Below are 19,279 nucleotides of genomic sequence, written 5' to 3' on the forward strand. Positions count from 1 at the left end.
TAAATTATTTAAATAAATTTTGAATCATAAATCATTTTGAGTCAGAAAACCCCTATTTGGCTCACTGATGCTAAGGGCATTTTAGCTAAGATTGCAGACGATACAAAGATAGGTAGAGGGAAAGATAGTGTTGAAGATGCAGGAGGCTGCAGAAGGATTTGGACAGATTAGGAGAGTGGGCAAAGAAATGGCAAATGGAATACAACATGGGAAAGTGTGAGGCTATGCACTTTGGTAAGAAGAATAGAGGTATGGACTATTTTCTAAATGGGGAGAAAATTCAGAAATCTAAGTGCAAAGAGACTTGGGAGTTTTAGTCCAGGATTCTCTCAAGGTAAACTTGCAGGTTGAGTCGGTAGTTAGGAAGGCAAATGCAACTTTGGCATTTATTTTAGGAGGACTTGAAAAGAAAAGCAGGGATGTACTTCTGAGGCTGAATAAAGGCCACATTGTGTACCACTTTGGGGCCTATATCTCAGGAAAGATGTATTGGCCCAGAGCAGGTTCAGAGGAGGTTCACGTGAATGATTCCAGGAATAAAAAGCTTCACATGTGAGGACCATTTGAGGATCCTGGTTCTATATTCGATGGAGTAGAGAAGGATGAGGGAGGATCTAACTGAAACTTACAGAATACTGAATGGCCTGGATAGAGTGGATGTTGGCAAAATGTTTCTATTGGTAGGAGAGACTAGGATATGAGGGCACAGCCTTAGAGTGAAAGGAAGACCTTTCAGAACGGAGATAAGGAGAAACTTCTTCAGCCAGAGAATGGTGAATCTATGGAATTCACTGCCACAGAACGCTGTGGAGGCCAGGTCATTGAGTATATTTAAGACGGTTCTTGATTGTCAAGGCGATCAAGGGTTATGGGGAGAAAGTGGGACAATGGGGTTGACAAATTTATCAGCCATGATTAAATGGCGGAGCAGGTTCAATGGGCTGAATGGCCTAATTTCTGGTCCTATGGCTTATGGTCTTCAGGGAGGGAAATTTGCCAACCTAACTTATGGACAGCTCTAGACCCGTCACAAAATTGACCAATAACTGCCTCCTGAAGTGGTCAAGTGAGCCCATCAGCTCAAGGGGAAGGACAGCCAATGTTAGCCCAGTCAGCACTGATACCTGAATTTATCATCTCAAGATTGTTCTCTTGGGAAACGCCTAGAGTGTAGGCGAATGGTACCTGTGCCAGTCAGTGTCACCTTCACAGCTTAAGGACCAAAAACCGTGAACTGGCCCTTTGACCTGCCCTCCACTGCACTTTTAACGACAAAGTCAGACTGAGGATTGTGGGAACTGGGGCCAGAAATTGGGTTTAGGATTGAAACGTCAGCTTTTGTGCTCCTAAGATGCTGCTTGGCCTGCTGTGTTCATCCAGCTCCACACTTTGTTATCAAGGATAAGAGGGAGATTGAATTGAGGAATTCAAAATCGCAAGGTGGGGCTGCACTGCCTGGGAGGAAAGTTGAGACAAAATATCCTCTTGAAGTGCACTTGAGCACTTGAAGTGCCATAACATTCAAGGCTATGGGGCCTGGTGCTACAAAGCGGCCCAGCGTAAATAGTGATTTTGTTTAAGGCAGGCTCGATGGGCTGAAGGACCTCTGAATGAATCTATGAATCTATAGAGTAAATGAGCAGGAACTGTTTCCAGTGATAAGAGAGTGGGTCAACAGAGGGGACATAGATGGAAGACAATTGGTAAAAGAATTTGAAGGGAAGAAACAAACATTTTTGACGCAGCAAGTTGCTGTGTACTAGAACACGCTGTCTGAGAGGGCAATGGAAGCTGATTCAATAGGGACTTTCAGAAGGGAGGCTGCAGAAACAATTGGTGAGGGAACAAGGGGTGAAAGAGGAGCAGGACTGGGTTTCAAAGAGTGGACTAAATTGGCTCCTTCTGTGCTGGGAGGTTCTGAATACTGACACCAGAGCAGGTAAAAACAGGTTAAGACAGACAGAGGTAAGGGTTACATCGGCTGAGTATTTTGGGTCTGTTTTGCTCCATTATTATATGTGTCGTTTCCGATCGCAATGGTACATAATGAAACTGAAAGTAACGACCGCGATGAAAGACGCTTATGTCTGAGGTTTCCATCTCTCCCTGCCACAGGTCTTTTCCAGCGAGCCATTGCTCAGAGTGGCACTGCCATATCAAGCTGGTCGGTCAATTATCAACCTGCCAAATACACACGCATCCTCGCCAAGAAAGTGGGCTGTAACTTCCCCGAGACGGTGGACGTGGTGGAATGCTTGCGGCGGAAGTCTTACCGTGAGTTGGTTGACCAGGACATCCAGCCTACCAGATACCACATCGCCTTTGGGCCAGTTGTCGATGGCGATGTGCTCCCGGATGATCCTGAGATCCTGATGGAACAGGGTGAGTTCCTCAACTACGATATCCTACTGGGGGTTAACCAGGGCGAGGGCTTCAAGTTTGTGGAGTCCCTGGTGGACAACGAGGATGGCATCTCGGCCAGTTATTTCGATTTTGCTGTGTCGAACTTTGTCGATAACCTGTATGGGTATCCGGAGGGTAAGGACATCCTGCGGGAGACCATCAAGTTCATGTACACTGACTGGGCGGACCGCGATAATGGCGAGATGCGCCGTAAGACTCTGCTGGCGTTGTTCACCGACCACCAGTGGGTAGCACCTGCCATCGCTACTGCCCGCCTCCACGCCGAATACCAGTCACCTACCTATTTCTACACCTTCTACCATCACTGCCAGAGCGAGATGAAGGCTGTGTGGGCTGACGCTGCACATGGTGATGAGATCCCGTATGTCTTTGGGATCCCTATGATTGGCGTCACAGAGCTTTTCCCCTGCAACTTTTCCAAGAACGACGTAATGCTCAGCGCCGTGGTGATGACCTACTGGACCAACTTTGCCAAGACTGGGTGAGTGAGTGAGTGAGTGAATGAGTGTGCTATCCTTAGGCCATTTGAGGAGGGAACGGCCCACCGCCGTAGTGGGGAGTGGGGAGGGGGGAGCATAATGTTACTGGACTATCAATCATAGCAGCCCAGGATTGGAGGGGAAGGGGGAGAGGGTTGGTGAGGCCCCTCTCTGAATTTCCACATGCTTCCAACGCATTTGGATGACACCCCCACCCAGGCCATTGGATCAACATTCAGTCAAAAGGGTTTCAATATAAGGTTTCATCATCAAGGCAGCTCCTCTGACAGTGCAGCGTTCCCTCAGTATTGTATCAATTGTGTCATTGGGTTCAGATCGCTGCAGGGCACTTGAACCCCTCCAACCTGACGATCCTGCAATGAGCATGTAACTCACTGAGCCACATTCAGGAGCATTGTTTGTTCCTGTCCATGCAGGAAATCATCGAATAAGAGGGAGTCACTCAGCCTTTGAACCTCCTATACCATTCAATAAGGTCATGGCTAGTCTGATTTTAACTTCAACTCTACATTCCTGCATGTCCCTTCCCCACCCATAATCTTTCATCCCCATGCTCATCAACATGCTATCTACCTCTGCCTTAAAAATATTGACAGATTCTGCATCTACTGCCTTTTAAGGAAGGGAATTCCGAAGACTGTTAACCCTGTGAGAGCAAAAATTGTTTTCTCATCTCTGATGGGGGCACCCCCTTATTTTTAAACTATGACCCCTCATTCTAGATTCTTCCACAGGAGGAAACATCTTTTCAACATCTGCCCTCAGAATCTTTTGTTTCAATTAAATCACCTCTGACTCTTCTCAACTCCAGAGAATATAGGCCTAGCCTGGCTAACCTTTCCTCATAAAGCAAACCATTCGTTTCAGGTAGTAGTCTAGTAAAATCCAAAAGAACAGCGGATGCTGTAAATCAGGAACAAAAACAAAGTTGCTGCAAAAGTTCAGCAGGCCTGGCAGCATCTGTGAAGGAGAAAACAGAGTTAACGTTTAGGGTCTGGTGACCCTTCCTCGGAAGAGTCTAGTAAACCCCGTCTGAACTGCTTCCAACACATTAATATCCTTCTGTGGGTACAGTGCCCAGTACTGTGCACAGTACTCCAGATATGGTCTCACCAATGCCCTGTATAACTGAAGCAAAATTTCTCTACTCTGGTCAAGGCTCTTTTGCCCATCCCTAATTGCCCCTCGAACTGAACAGCACACTCAGCCATTTCAGAGGGCAGTTACGAGTCAACCACATTGCTATGGGTCAAGAGACCTGTGTAGGCCAAGACTGGGAGGATGACAAATTTCCTTCCTTGCAAGTCATTAGTGACCAAGATGGGTTTTCACAACATTTGAAGATGGTCAGTCACCATTACTGAGAGTAACTTCAGTTCCATACTTATTCACTAATTTAAATTCCACCATGTGCCAAGGTGGGATTTGAAATTAGTATGAGGTTTTGCCCTGCGCATGCAATAGCATTACCACCACTCCTCCCTTGCTGCACTTGTTTCGAAGAATGAGAGAAGATTAAAGGGGAGACTGAATCAAGGACTTCACAATAACGAGGAAAGGTTTGATTGAGCAAATGAGGAGAAATGATTGCTCAGAGGGCTGGCCAATGGAAGAGACACAGATTGAAAAGAATTGGCAAAAAAAAACCTTTGGGGGAATGTGAGAACCTTTTCTCTGATGTATCAAGTTGTTGTGATCTTGAATACATTGCCTGAAAGGTCAGTGGAAGCATATTCCACAGGGACTTAAGGGGTTCTGGGGAAATTGTGGGAAGGAGCTAGATATGAGCAAGGAGAAAGAGGAGAGTTTAGTATTGAGGGGAGAAGAGAACTGAGTGACTCTGTCAAAGGGCCAACACAGTGACCAGGGGCTGAACACTTCCCTCAGACATGTAACTGTTCTCTGATTCTGTTGAGCTGTATTGGGGCGACATGCATCCATTTGTCATGCAGGTCGTGGGGGACGGGGCGTGGTATTGACACAGGATGAAGGGGGCCATGGGTGTCCACAGCCCCCACTCATGTCTCCCCCTCTCCATAGGCGCATGGATATCACCACCCAAGGGAGAGGACCAGTTGACTTTGAGACTTCTAAGCCAGCCAGTCATGCAATCTGAACCAACCAGATGGCTTTCCTTCACCCAAAAGGGAACACATTCCTAGAATGTGGGCCTCGTTGAGAAGGGTAGAGGGGTGTTGGGGGGACATTCATTGCCCATCAGGATGCACAATCTCTGATGTTCACCCACCACCTCACAATTCCAGGGGTGGGCTGTCTCCTCGAATCCATTTGATCCAAAGGAGTTTCTCACCAGTTCCGTCCAGCTGATGCAGAGGAAGGTCAACCCCAGTGGGACTGGAATCACTTCGGGGGCCCGGAGCACACAGAGACAACAGATCTCCTTCCTGAAGTGAACAACACATGGTATTTCACAATGGCCAGGAAGCTTTGTAGTTTACTGACACAAGTTGATTGTCTGCATGATATTTGAACTGACATTCTCGGGATTCATAGTCTGGGTGAGAAACCACTGGCACTGCACTGTTTAAGAGGCAGAGTGAGCAGTGTCTCTCGCTTTCAAAATGGTGTCCTGGAGAGCAAAGGGATTTAAGGGAGCACAGAGTAAAGCTCTCTCTGCTCCTTGAAACTGAAGGTAAAGCTACCTCTACACTGTTCCCTTTAAAGGCTCCTAATACAGGTACAATGCTGGGTTAAATACTGTGTAAAACTGCCTGTATCCTTTTAAATTAAAAGTAAAGCTTTCTCTACTCTTATAAACGAAAAGTAAAGCTCACTCAACACTATAGTGTCAAAATAGAGGATCAGTCATGATCGCATTGAATGTTGGGGCAAGCTCGAAGAGCAGAGTGGCTTATTCCTGCTTCTAGTTTCTATGTTTCAATGTTTAGTCCAGAAACAATGTCCATCTTTGATGTCTCCTATTGTTTCACACGCACTTCAGCTAATAAATTGTTGTTATGGTGATGAGGCGACCTCATGGTAATGCCACTGGATTGGCAGCTTGATGTCCCTAGAGCATGGGTTCAAATCCTACCGCGACAGATTGTAAAAAAAATTAACTAAATTAGAAAGGAAATGTCTGGAATTTTAAAAAAAAAGCTTGATTGTTGTAAAAACCCATTCTGGTTCACTAATATCCATTAGGGAAGGAAATCTGCAGTCCTTATCTGGTCTAAGCCTACATTTAACTCCACATACACAGCGATGTGGATGACTCTTACTCATCTTCCAAGTAATTAGGAATGCTGGGCCTGGCCTGTGATCCCCATGGCCAGTAAATGGATTAAAAAAGTAAAAGCTTTACAATACTCTTTAAAACCTTCCTTTTTTGGTCCTTTGATGGACCAGTTACATGCTTTTTTCTCCATATTCCTGCACACCATTTCTGTTCAAACAACCATGCAAGGTGAGAAAGACAGCGAGACAGCTGATGATGGCTTAACTTGAGGGTCCCCATAACTCAGGCAAGAAGGAGAGCCCTTTGTGGTAACTTCACCCTCAGCAGGAATTGAACCCACTTTTTTGTGGTATCACAAGTTGTCCAGTCAACTAAGCTAATCGTAGTCCCCATCCACTACCCTCTTGAATTCCTCCATCACATTTTCTGTTCGAAAGACTCACTGTGTAAAAATGATATTTCCTCCCATCACCCTTACACATCACTTTAAGGAAGACAAGACAGTGCATGTGTTTGATTGCTTCATTTGTTGCCTCCATTTCTTGCAGAGATCCCAACAAGCCGGTCCCCCAAGACACAAAGTTCATTCACACCAAGCCAAACCGCTTTGAAGAGGTAGCCTGGACGAAGTTCAACTCCAAAGAGAAGCCCTACCTCCACATCGGCCTGAAGCCACGAATTCGGGAGCACTACCGAGCCAACAAGGTGGCGTTCTGGCTGGAGCTGGTGCCCCACTTACACAATCTCCACGACATTCTGCAATACACCTCAACCACCACCAAGACCCCTCTTGAAGACCCCTTCATGACAAAGCGGGCCAATGGCAAAGGCTGGACAGTCACTACCAAGCGCCCATTTGTCACCTCCCCTCCCGAGCAGGAGCACACAGAAGAGCCACCCAACTACGCCCGCCTGCCCAAGGACTCGCGAGACTACTCAACAGAGCTGAGCGTCACCGTGGCAGTGGGGGCCTCGCTGCTCTTCCTCAACATCCTTGCATTTGCTGCCCTCTACTACAAACGGGACAAGAGGCACGAGCTGCACCGCAGACTCAGCCCCCAGCGCAACACCACCAACGACCTCGCCCATGCCCAGGAGGAGGAGATCATGTCACTTCAGATCAAGCACAGCGAACATGAGGGCCATGACCTGGAGCCCTTGCGGCCCCATGAGATCCTGCGCCCAGCCTGCCCACCCGACTACACCCTGGCGCTGCGGAGGGCACCTGATGACGTCCCTCTAATGACCCCCAGCACCATCACCATGATCCCCAGTACCATTAGCGGGATGCAGCCCCTCCACTCATTCAACACCTACGCGGCTGGGCACAACAACACGCTGCCTCACCCGCATTCAACCACCCGAGTATAGTCAGGACATCGCCTGAGCCTTTGCCCATGCTGCCAAGGGAGAAGGAAACACAAAAGGCCACTCGAGAACGTGCTAGACCGAGGTTCAACCATTTTTGACAAAGCTTTTCCTTTCGGAATACGAAGTGTGACTAGAATAATTAGAATATTTTTCAAGAGATTTGCCCCACCCCACCAACATGACCCCTTCTTATAATCTCACACACTTTTTTTGAGGTGGGGCGGGGCGGTGAATGAAACCTTCCCCTTCTATTACCCCCACTATCTCTGAGGAATCATTGAAACAGCGCACCAGTGTCAAGGCCTACCTGCAGTCCAATTATAATTTAATTACAGGATCGAATAATTACCAAAAATCAAATTTGATTCTTTTTAAAATGTGATTGTTTAGAGGATTGCATGGTATTAACTTGATAATTTGAGCGTCTGATTGTTTCTTTCTTTAATTTTGATTTTTAACCCCTGAGGAAATTTATTTTGACAACAAGTCATAGTAACTCAAAAGTGAGCTATTTTGTACAGCACATTCCCCTTCATTTCTTTTTCATTTAAAAAGGTATATCTGGTGTGTTAAAAGAGATTTAAAAATAAACTGACAAAAATGGATTTTAAAATTTAAAATAAACAACAGCCAATTCAGGGAAATTTTCCCTCTGATATGGCAAATTGCAATGGGACCAACTGGGGTTTTTTTTTCCATGTAGCCTCAGCCACAAGGAGTAGGTCCAAAACGTTTCCAGAACTTGTATTTCACTGTGGAATGCAAGTGATTTTCCAGAGGAGCACCATGACATTTATAAAATTCCTCAGAGGTGCAAGCAAAATAATTCCTGAATCGCCACCATGACCTGTGTTGTCGGAGCTGGAAACAAAATGAACAAAATGGTATCAGCTGGTCAGTCAGGGACGCCAGCTGGGGGAAATACCCCATTTTTACTTCACCGCACCCCAACCAGCAGCCATCCTCACCACATTCAACCTTCTCTCCCCGTCCCATTAACTCTCTTGCGTTGGCGGAGTAGATGGACAAAGACGCACAAGGAAAGGACGTCAGTTATTTTTGTAACATATTTACACCTAGGCCTTGACCAGTAGCTGCCCAGGTCTTTCTTGACAAAGCTCGGAGGGCATTTTTGAGAGTCAGAGAAGCGGGTTCAAACCGTGCCCAGCAACAGTCGTCAGTGCCCAAGGAGTGTTAACTGACTCACCATCAAGAATTGAGGCAAGAATTGTGACGCAAAGGACTGGGGACTCTCGTTAGGCCCATCCACTCGCTGAGTGACTCCCCTCCACTTTGTACTTTCCCAACGGGAGCAATAGCTTGCATCTCATCTCTCTCTGCTAAAAAAAACACAATCATGGTTAACTTTTGATATGAAAAAGAGTTCGTATGAAAGTAAAAGGAGAGACTGACATAACATGGAGAAACACATGATATTTTTACCTGAGAAGGAGGGAAAAACACAGGGAGGGACAATTGAAATGTTTATTTAGACATATGTTCTGTGGGTTTAGTTTTCAATTATGACTGGTTTCATAGCGAGAGCTGCCCAGGAGGCTTACAGAGGTCACCCTTCAATGAAAATGCACTGGTTAAAACTGTATAACTTTGTCATGCATTGCCCAGACTATAGAGAAAGGAGTAACACAATTTAAGGAAAATAGTATTGCTGCAATTCTTGGGCATCATTACTTCCTTGAGATGACCACCCTAGATTGTGGGGCAATTCGCTTACTACCCAATCCTATGGACACTCACAACAGGCCTTGGTCCTTGCATTGCGGAACAGTGAACTTGTGCCCATTTCTCTGTCTTTTCCTCCCTTTTTGTCTCTCCTTTCTTCTCTTTTTATCCTTTGTTTTTAATGAGAGGGCTCATTAGCAGACGTTAAGTTTGTGATTACCAGTAAAGAAGCGAAAAATAACACATTAGTTTTGTTCGCTTAACAGGTGGGAGCAGACTGTTTGTAAAAAGAAAATGGAATTTTAACACATTGCTGGGCCACGTTTGTTGGCCTCGTCACTACAATTTTGGATGTGGAATTGAGTTTGTGGGAAGTAGATGAGATGCTGCCAGCCCTCCTGTATCCATTCCCGCCCCTTGCAACATTCACCCGCCCACACGCTGAGCGAGCCATACTGTCACACCCCAAATGTCAAACCCTGCCACCTGTCAGTTGGCGTCTCATATATATGTCTTCATATAAGCTTTTAATTTGGTCTGGAGGTCCCGAGAGCACTAAACCCATTCCCAGCATGCAGACGGAGGCCATTCAGTTTGTCTTATATATGACAGGTGGCTTCATTGTCCTAAATGCCTTTTTTTTGTTATACCTTTTTTCTTTATTTCTGAATGCACTTCTCCACATGATCGGGTGGCGCAAGAGGAAATGTTTCTCCTGGGGAGGGGAGGAGGTGGTGGAGGGGTCCCATGGTGGGAGAGGTTCTGGTGATCCTGGCTTCAATACCTGGGGCCTCAGATTGAGAAAGGGAGGAGGCTGGAATTCACTAATTGGATCCATTCCCCTGATCCCAGATAACGGGGGCATTTGCTGAAGTGAGATTGAAACTTTTTGCAAAGAAATGTGACAGATGCCAAGAAGGAAGATTGTATTTTCTTCCCCCCGTCCTGTTTGGTTGACAGCCGATTGACATACCATTGACCGCTGAAGGGCCTGAGCACTTGGAGTGGTTGCCAGACCAATGCCAAACTTTGTTCATAGAATAATAAAATATTTTAAAATGTTTACAAATTTACCTGGCCTTGTTTGTTACAGTCAGCTAATCGCTCAATTAACAGGGAGGAGGAGTTGAAGACTAAGTGTTTGTGTTTGCAATGAGCTGTATTCATTATGGAAAGCAGGTTCAGCAGTACCACTTTATTTTTTATATTCATTCATGGGATATGGACATCGCTGGATAAGGCCAGAATTTATTAGCCATCCCTAATTGTCCAGAGGGCAGTTTGAATTATAGAATCATTCAGCACAGAAACAGACCCTTCAGTCTAACTCATCCATTCCTATAATGTTACCCAAACTAAGCTAGTCCTATTTGCATACATTTGGCCCATATCTTCTTATTCTCTGATATGTCAGTCAGAATGCCTCTTAAACATTGCTATTGTACTTGCTCCAGCCACCTCCCCTTCTAGACACCTATCACCTGTGGAAAGGAAAAACTTTCCTTCCATATCTCCTTCAAATTTTCTCCCAGTCAACTTAAACCTATCCCCCCTCGTATTTAACATTTCCACCATGGAAAAAATACTCTATCCACCCTGTCCATGGCTCTCATCATTTTATACACTTTCATCAGATTGGCCCCTCAGTCTCAGACACTTAAGCAAAAACAATCCAGGTTTTTCCAACCTGTCCTTGTAACTAATACACTCTAATCCAGTCAACGTCCTTATAAAGATAATAAAATGTGAGGCTGGATGAACACAGCAGGCCAAGCAGCATCTCAGGAGCACAAAAGCTGACATTATTATCTTGGATTCTCCAGCATCTGCAGTTCCCATTATCTCTGATACTATTTCAACGTCCTTATAAACCTCTTTTGCACCCTTTCCAAAGCCTCCACATCCATCCTATAGTGTGGTGACCAGCACTGCACATGGTACTCCAAATGTTCCCTAACTGAAGTTTAAGACAGCTGCAACATGAATTACCAACTTTCATACTCAGTGCCCTGACAGAAGATGGGACACATGCCATGTGCTTTCTTTATCACCCCATCCATTTGTTGCCACTTCATACCCCAAGATCCCTCTTTATATCAGTGATGCTAAGCGTCCTGCAATTTACCATATATTTTCCTCTTGCATTTGACCTCCCAAAATGGATCACCTGACATTTGTCCAGATTAAACACCGTGTCATTTTTTACCCAGCTATCTAGTTGATCCTGCTGCATCCTTTGACAATCTTCCTTGCTATTCACAACTCCACCAATTTTATATCAACTACCTCTGACTTCTATGACCAAGCAATTTTTTTACCAACTCACCATGACTCCCACGTGATTTAACCTTCTGGACCAGCCTACATTGCGGGACCTTGTCAAAAGCTTTCATAAAGCCCATGTAGACAACATCCATAGCCGTACCTTCATCAATCACCATTTCATTTTCTCAAAAACTGAATCAGATTTATTTGACCTCCTCTGCACAAAGCCGTGCTGCTTATCGGGCGGCTCAGTGGTTAGCACTGCAGCCTCACAGCACCAGGCACCCGGGTTCAATTCCAACCTCGGGGTGACTGTCTGTGTGGAGTTTGCACATTCTCCCCCCATGTCTGCGTGGGTTTCCTCCCATAGTCTGAAGATGTGCAGGCTAGGTGGATCGGCCATGCTAAATTGCCCATAGTGTTCAGGGGTGTGTGGGATGGATCTGGGTGGGATGCTTCAAGGGGCGGTGTGGACTTGTTGGGCTGAAGGGCCTGTTTCCACACTGTAGGGAATCTAATCTAATCTTATCCCTAATAAGTCCATTCTTTTCCAAATGCGAGTAAATCCTGTCCCTCACAATCTTCTCCAGTAATTTCCTAACACTGACTTAAGGCTCACTGGCCCATAATTTGCTGGATTATCCCTTTGCCTTTAAACAAAGGAACAATATTGGCTATTCTCTAATCTTCTGGGACCTCACCTGTAGCTAAAGAGGATACAAAGATCTCTGTCAATGCCCCAACAATTTCTTCCCTTGACTCCCTCAGTATCCTGGTGAAGATCCCATCAGGTCCTGGGGAATTACCTCAATGCCACAGACAAACTAAACCATGTAAGATGAAAGAACGTATGAAAATTCCTGCGGGAGGTTCACCTGGGATGTTTTCAGGGATGAGCATTTGCAGTTCTGAGGAGTGAAGTTGTCAAGGTTAAGACTGTTCTCCTTGGGGTAGGGTGAGTGAAGATGTGACTTGATCGAAGCTCCCAATGTGAAGAGAGAGATTTTGATAGAGAAACAGAGAGAGAGAGAGAGAAACATTGACTATTTCCTCTGGATTGTGGGCCCACACCACCACAGTGCTATACTTTCTCATCTGTGAAACCCTTTCAGATGTCCAGTGTTTGTGAAAGTGGTATATAAATGAAAGTTTTCCTTTTCTGGATTACTCGAGGTCAGAGTTCCAATCATTGACACATGCTTTCAAAAGGATGTTTACTTTACACTCCAACAACAGTTTGAGTTTGACCCTGAAAATGGTGACTGATGCTAGAAGCAGTGTACGAAGGGAGTTGGAATGGAGGTGACCTACATCATTACTGACACCAAATTTCCCTTTCTAAAGGGTGAACCAGATGCAGATCTAGGCACGATGCCTTAGGAGGGAGTACAATGTAGGTTTACAAGAATGATAGCCAGACGTCAGGGATTATGTTATTAGATTAGATTAGATTCCCTACAGTGTGGAAACAGGCCCTTTGGCCCAACAAGTCCACACCGCCCTCTGAAGCATCCCACCCAGACCTATCCCCCTATAACCCACACACCCCTTAACACTACGGGCAATTTAGCATGGCCAACCCACCGAGCCTGCACATCTTCGGACTGTGGGAGGAAACCCACGCAGACAGGAGGAGAATGTGCAAACTCCACACAGACAGTCACCCGAGGCTGGAATTGAACCCGGGTCCCTGGCACTGTGAGGCTGCAGTGCTAACCACTGAGCCAGGATATTATAGAAACTGCATGAATACGAGAATTATTATAGCTACTCTGACATATCCTTGGCCATGTTTAATCAAGTGTGTGTGTTTTGTGTGTGAAAGACCGTGTGTGCCTGTCCCTGTGTCAATGTCTTTTGTGTATATGTCCTGGTGTAAGTAAGATTCCTCTGTTCTATAATAACTGTGTTTATTCAGTACCTATAACTTCATCCAATACCTAGAATCCCAAGGGAAAAGCTGTGTCCTCTCTGCCTCTGGACAGTTCCGGTCAGATATGCTTTCTCTTCATTGATTCCTTTTTGTGCTGAGATCAAGATGTCAGCCATGGTTTTGTTGTGTCTGCTCCCGGATATAGCAGCCTCGAGGCCATTGATTCTTCAGGCCTCTGCTCTTCCTCAGGTTTTCCTCTGGCTTTTTGCTGCTCCTGCTGTGAAGCTGCTTTCTCGTCATTTCTCTCCCCAGTTTATTAGCATTAGCATCATATTGGTGTAAAGCAAACTGTCTATGCAACTTTGGTGGGAGGATGGCTGCGGTAAGGTCTCTTTGGTGACCACAGTGCCACATCTCTGATTGGTTGGGACAGGCAACCTGCTCAATGCTTTGTGGGATTGTCAGAGATTTTTCCTTAATTGTTTTGCTGTCTTACTTCCGTCATGTAATATTCTCGATCTCACCATGCTACTGATTCGTTGAGGTAAGAAAGGTATTAGTTTTATTTCAGGAGCATCTTCCATTGGCTTCATCTTGTCACGAGGCTGAGAGGGAGAACATGTGACATTGTGTAAAATACAGGAAGTGATACAACCAGGTTTAACCCCTTAGGAGATAGCAAGAACTGCAGATGCTGGAGTCAGAGTCAATACAGTGTGCAGCTGGAGGAACACAGCAGGTCAGGCAGTATCAGAGAAGCAGAAGAGTCGATGTTTCGTGTTGGGACCCTTCATTTGGACTCATGAAGGTCTAGGCCCATAATGCTGACTCCTACTCCTCTGATGCTGCCTGACGTGCTAGGTTTAATCCCGTTTACTACTTTTCCCCTCACGTTTCTCATTGCCCATTGTGTTACAGACAGGAGCACAGAGGCAAGTGCGTAAGGGACAGTGTAATCACCATCATAGTATCCTGTTCAATGATAATGGGACAACACATCCCTCACACCCCGCCCCCACCACAACCGCCTCCAGAGGAAACCCCTCGTTCTCACATACCACCCCACCAACCTCCGGATACAACGTATCATCCTCCGACACTTCTGCGACCTACAATCTGACCCCACCACCCAAGCCATTTTTCCATCCCCACCCTTGTCTGCCTTCCAGAGAGACCACTCTCTCCGTGACTCCCTTGTTCGCTCCACACTCCCCTCCAACCCCATCACACCCGGCACCTTCCCCTGCAACCGCAGGAAGTGCTACACTTGCCCCCACACCTCCTCCCTCACCCCCATCCCAGGCCCCAAGATAACTTTCCATATTAAGCAGATGTTCACCTGCACATCTGCCAATGTGGTATATTGTATCCATTGCACCCGGTGTGGCTTCCTCTACATTGGGGAAACCAAGTGGAGGCTTGGGGACCGCTTTGCAGAACACCTCTGCTCCATTCGCAACAAACAACTGCACCTCCCAGTCGTGAACGATTTCAACTCCCCCTCCCATTCCTCAGACGACATGTCCATCATGGGCCTCCTGCAGTGCCACAATGATGCCACCCAAAGGTTACAGGAACAGCAACTCATATTCCGCTTGGGAACCCTGCAGCCCAAAGATATCATTGTGGACTTCTCAAGCTTCAAAATCTCCCCTTCCCCCACCACATCCCAAAACCAGCCCAGTTCGTCCCCTTCCCCCACTGCATCACAAAACCAGCCCAGCTTGTCTCTGTTTCCCTAACCTGTTCTTCCTCTCACCCATCCCTTCCTCCCACCTCAAGCCGCACCTCCATTTCCTACCTACCACCTCATCCCGCCTCCTTGACCTGTCCATCTTCCCTGGACTGACCTATCCCCTCCCTACCTCCTCACCTATACTCTCCTATCTACCGATCTTGTTTTCTCTCCATCTTCAGTCCGCCTCCCCCTCTCTCCCTATTTATTCCAGTTCCCTCTCCCCATCCCCCTCTCTGATGAGATGCTGCTTGGCCTGCTGTGTTCATCCAGCTTCACACTTTGTTATCATAGTATCCTGTTCATTAGGTTTACTTGGTTATCCACACATCAAACCCTTATGTCCAGCAGGGAAGCTATACTAATCCTCTATGTAGGCCTTCATTGTAAGAGGATTTGAGTACAGGAGCAGAGAAGTCTAACTGTAACTGTACAGGGCCTTGGTGAGACAATAACTGGAGCATTATCCAGGTAAACATGTACTTGCCGCAGAGGAAATGCAGCGGAGGTTCACCAGACTGATTCCTCCTGTGACAGGCTTGTCATATATATATTTGATTGGGCCTGTGTATTTACCAGGTTCAGTAGAATAAGAGGGGATCTCATTGAAATGTATAAAATTGTGACACACTGGATGCAGAGATGATGCACATCTGCTTTAGAGGGTCCAGAACAAATGGTCACATTCTAAGGATACAGCATAGGCCATTTCAGACTGAAATGAGGAGAAATGCCTTCACAAAAAGACATGGAATTCTCTATTCCTGAAATCTGTGGAGGTCAAAACATTGAATATATTTCAGAAAGAAACTGATTTGCTTACACATAAACGTAACAGTGAAAGTAGGCCATTCAGTCCTTTAAACCTGCCCCATCATTCAATAGGATTATGGCTGATCAGCCAACTCAGTCTCCTGATCGTGTTTTCTCCCCAAACCCTTCAATCCCTTTAACTCTGAAGAAGTTCTAAAGGTTGATGTCTTTAAGGTATATGGGAGGAGAGCAGGAATGTGGCTTTGTGATAGAGGATTATCCATGACTGTGTTGAATGTTAGAATAGACTCAATAGGTTAAATAGCCTACTCTAATACGTTTTTTCATGTTTCTACCGACCTTGATCAGATCACATTAACAGTACTCTGTGCAGCTAACCAGAGAGCAGGCTATATTAGATCTGATATTGGGTAATGAATAGGATTAATTAATGATCTCATTGTGAAGGCACTCCTAGGTAATAGCAATCATAACAAAATTGAATTTTACGTTCAGTTTGAGGAACAGAACAGTGGGCTTAGACTAAGGGCTATTAAGAAGGCATGAAAGCTGATTTAGCTGATGTAATTTGGCAGACAAGGTTAAGGAAAAAGTAAATAGAACTGCAGTGACAGACATTTAAGGAGATATTTCTTGCACACAAAAGATATATTCCAATAAGAAAGAAACATTTCAAGGGAAGGATTGACCATCTGTTGTTAACTAAAAGTTAAAGATAATATGGAACTAAAAGAAAAAGCATATAATTATGCAAAGCCAAGTAACAAATCAGAAGATTGGACAGAATATAAAAGCAGATTAATAAGAAGGGAACTAATGAACAATTAGAGTGTGAGAGATAGAATTAACAAATTGAGTGTTGGTTCTTTAGATATGTAGTCTAGGGAAAGGGTCAGAAAGACACTTTTTCTGAAGAAGGGTCCTGACTTGAAACATCAACATTCCTGCTCATCTGATGCTGCCTGGCTTGCTGTGTTCCTCCAACGACAAACAGTTACTTCATATCTATCAGGGAAAATGTTATGGCATGGCGCTGAGAAAATTTCAATGTAATCAGGTGGAGTTAACATGGTGCTGTGAAATAGGAATCATGTTTAATCAATTCACTGGAGGTCCTTGAGGAAGTGACATATGCTATGGATAAAGAGGAATGCACCATACTTAGATTTTCAGAAGACATTTGATAAGGAGCTTCCACATCAAAGGACAAGTGTGTGGCGAAAAGTTTGGCTGTCTACAGGAAACAGAGTTGGCGTAAATTGATTTTTTTTATTAGCAAGCTATAACAAGTGGTGTGGCACAGGGATCAAAACTGGGACCTCAACTCTTTATAATTTATACAAATATTTGGATGAACGAGCCAAGGTATGGAGCTAAATTTGCTGATTAGATTAGATTACCTAAGTGTGAAAACAGGCCCTTCAGCCCATCAAGTCCACACCACCCGTTGAAGCATCCCACCCAGACCCATCCCCCTATAACCCACACACCTCTGAACACTATGGGCAATTTAGCATGGCCAATCCACCTAGCCTGCACATCTTTGGACTGTGGGAGGAAACCGGAGCACCCGGAGGAAACCCATGCAGACACGGGGAGAATGTGCAAACTCCACACAGACAGCCGCCTGAGGCTGGAATCGAACCCGGGTCCCTGGTGCTGTGAGGCTGCAGTGCTAACCACTGAACCACCGTGCCGTGATGTAGGAAAGTGAGCTGTGGAAGTGACATGACAAGCTACAAAGGGCTGGAAATAGGTTCAGTGAGAGAGCAAAAACATGACAAATAGAAAAAAAGTGGGAAAATTTGAAACTCTCCATTTTAGCAGGAAGAATAAAAAAGAAGCAGATTATTTATACAGTGAGAGGTTGCAAAGCTCTGAGGTGCGACGTGATCTGGGTGTCCAAGTACATGAATCACAGATTAGTAAAGAGGTACAGAAAGTAATCAGGAAGCTAATACAGCATTATGATTTATTGTGAGGGGAATTGAATACAGGAGTAGGGAGGTCATGCTGCAGTTAAACTGTGTACAGTACTGGTCACTGTACTTACCAAGGGATGTTAATATGTTGGAAACAGTTTAGTAACACAGAATACAGCAGCACATAAACAGCCCTTCAGCAAACAATGTTATGCCATACATGATGCTAAATTAAACTAATCCTTTCTGTCTGCCCTTGGTCCACATCCTTCCATTCCTTGCATATTTATGCTCCTACCTAAAAGTCACTTAAATGCTCCCATCACATCTGCCTCTGCACCCTGACAGTTTGTTCCAGAAGCCAACCACGCTCTGTGTAAAAAACTTGCCCCTCACATATTCATTCAACTTTCTCCCTTCACCTTCAATGCATGCCTCCTAGTATGAGACATTTCAGCTCTGGGAGAAATATTCTGACTGTCAACCCATCTATGTATCTCATAATTTTGTCGGCTTCTATCCAGTTTCCCATCAGCCTCTGCTGTTCCAAAAGAAATGACCTAATTTTTTTCTGGCCTCTCCTTATAGCTCATATATTCTAATCCAGGCAGTATTCTGGAAAACGTCTTCTGAGCCCTCTTCAAATCCTTCAAGTCATTTGTGTAATGTGGCAACCAGAGTTGAATGCAGTACTCTTACTGTGGCCTAACCATAGTCTAGTAAAGCTGCAACATGACATCCTGACTCTTGTACTTAATTACCCAATTGATAAAGGCAAAGCAAACCATCCTATTTACTTGTGTGGCCACTTTCAGGGAGCTATGGACTCATCTGTACATCTGTGCTGTTCAGAATCCTGCCGTTAACTGTATGACTTTTTCTTAACTTTTGATCTCCCAATATGTAGCACCTCACACCTGGATTAACATGCAGCTACCATCTCACCACCCATATCTGTAACTGAGCTGTATTCTTCAACAACTTTCGACACTATCCACAATTCCACTGATCTTCTTGTTATCTGCAAATGTACTAACCCACCCATCTACATTTTCATCCAAGTAATTTATTATTATCACAAACAGCAGAGGGGTCCCAATACAGATCCCCAAGGAACACCAGTAGTCACGGACCTCCACCCAGAAAAACAGCCTTCCACCACTACCCTCTGCCTTTTATGAGCAAGGCAATCTGAATCTACATGGCCAAGTCACCAAGGATCCCATGCATCTTAATTTCCTGGATGAGCCTACCATGAGGGACCTTGTCAAAAGCCTTGCTAAAATCTGTATAAACAACATCCACTGCTGTACCCTCATCAAATATCTTTGTCACTTCATTCAAAATCTCAATCAAATTAGTAAGATGTGACCTGCCCCACAGAAAGCCATGTTGTTTGTCCCTAATTCGGACATGCTTTTTCAAATGCTGTCCAGAGATTCACCAGTCTGTAGTTTCCTGGATTAACCCTATTTGCCTTCTTGGACAGAGGAACAGCATTAGCTACTCACCAGTTCTCCCGGACCTCTCCAG

The 19,279-nt window shown here is 45.2% G+C and overlaps 1 protein-coding gene across 7 annotated transcripts in view; it reads left to right on the forward strand.

The window, feature by feature from the left end:
- LOC125448620 (neuroligin-1-like) overlaps positions 1–10,246 on the forward strand; it is a 404,881-nt gene extending 394,635 nt beyond the window's left edge. For all 7 annotated transcript variants that reach the window (XM_048524028.2, XM_048524026.2, XM_048524029.2 and 4 more), the window contains 2 exons: positions 2,116–2,905; positions 6,672–10,246. In XM_048524028.2, coding sequence (XP_048379985.1) covers positions 2,116–2,905; positions 6,672–7,494 — 1,613 coding nt within the window. In that variant the 3' untranslated portion in view covers positions 7,495–10,246. The remainder of the gene's footprint in view (positions 1–2,115; positions 2,906–6,671) is intronic.
- Positions 10,247–19,279: the final 9,033 nt, after the last annotated feature.

This window comes from Stegostoma tigrinum, chromosome 45, assembly GCF_030684315.1.
Source record: "Stegostoma tigrinum isolate sSteTig4 chromosome 45, sSteTig4.hap1, whole genome shotgun sequence".
Taxonomy (NCBI): Eukaryota; Metazoa; Chordata; class Chondrichthyes; order Orectolobiformes; family Stegostomatidae; genus Stegostoma; species Stegostoma tigrinum.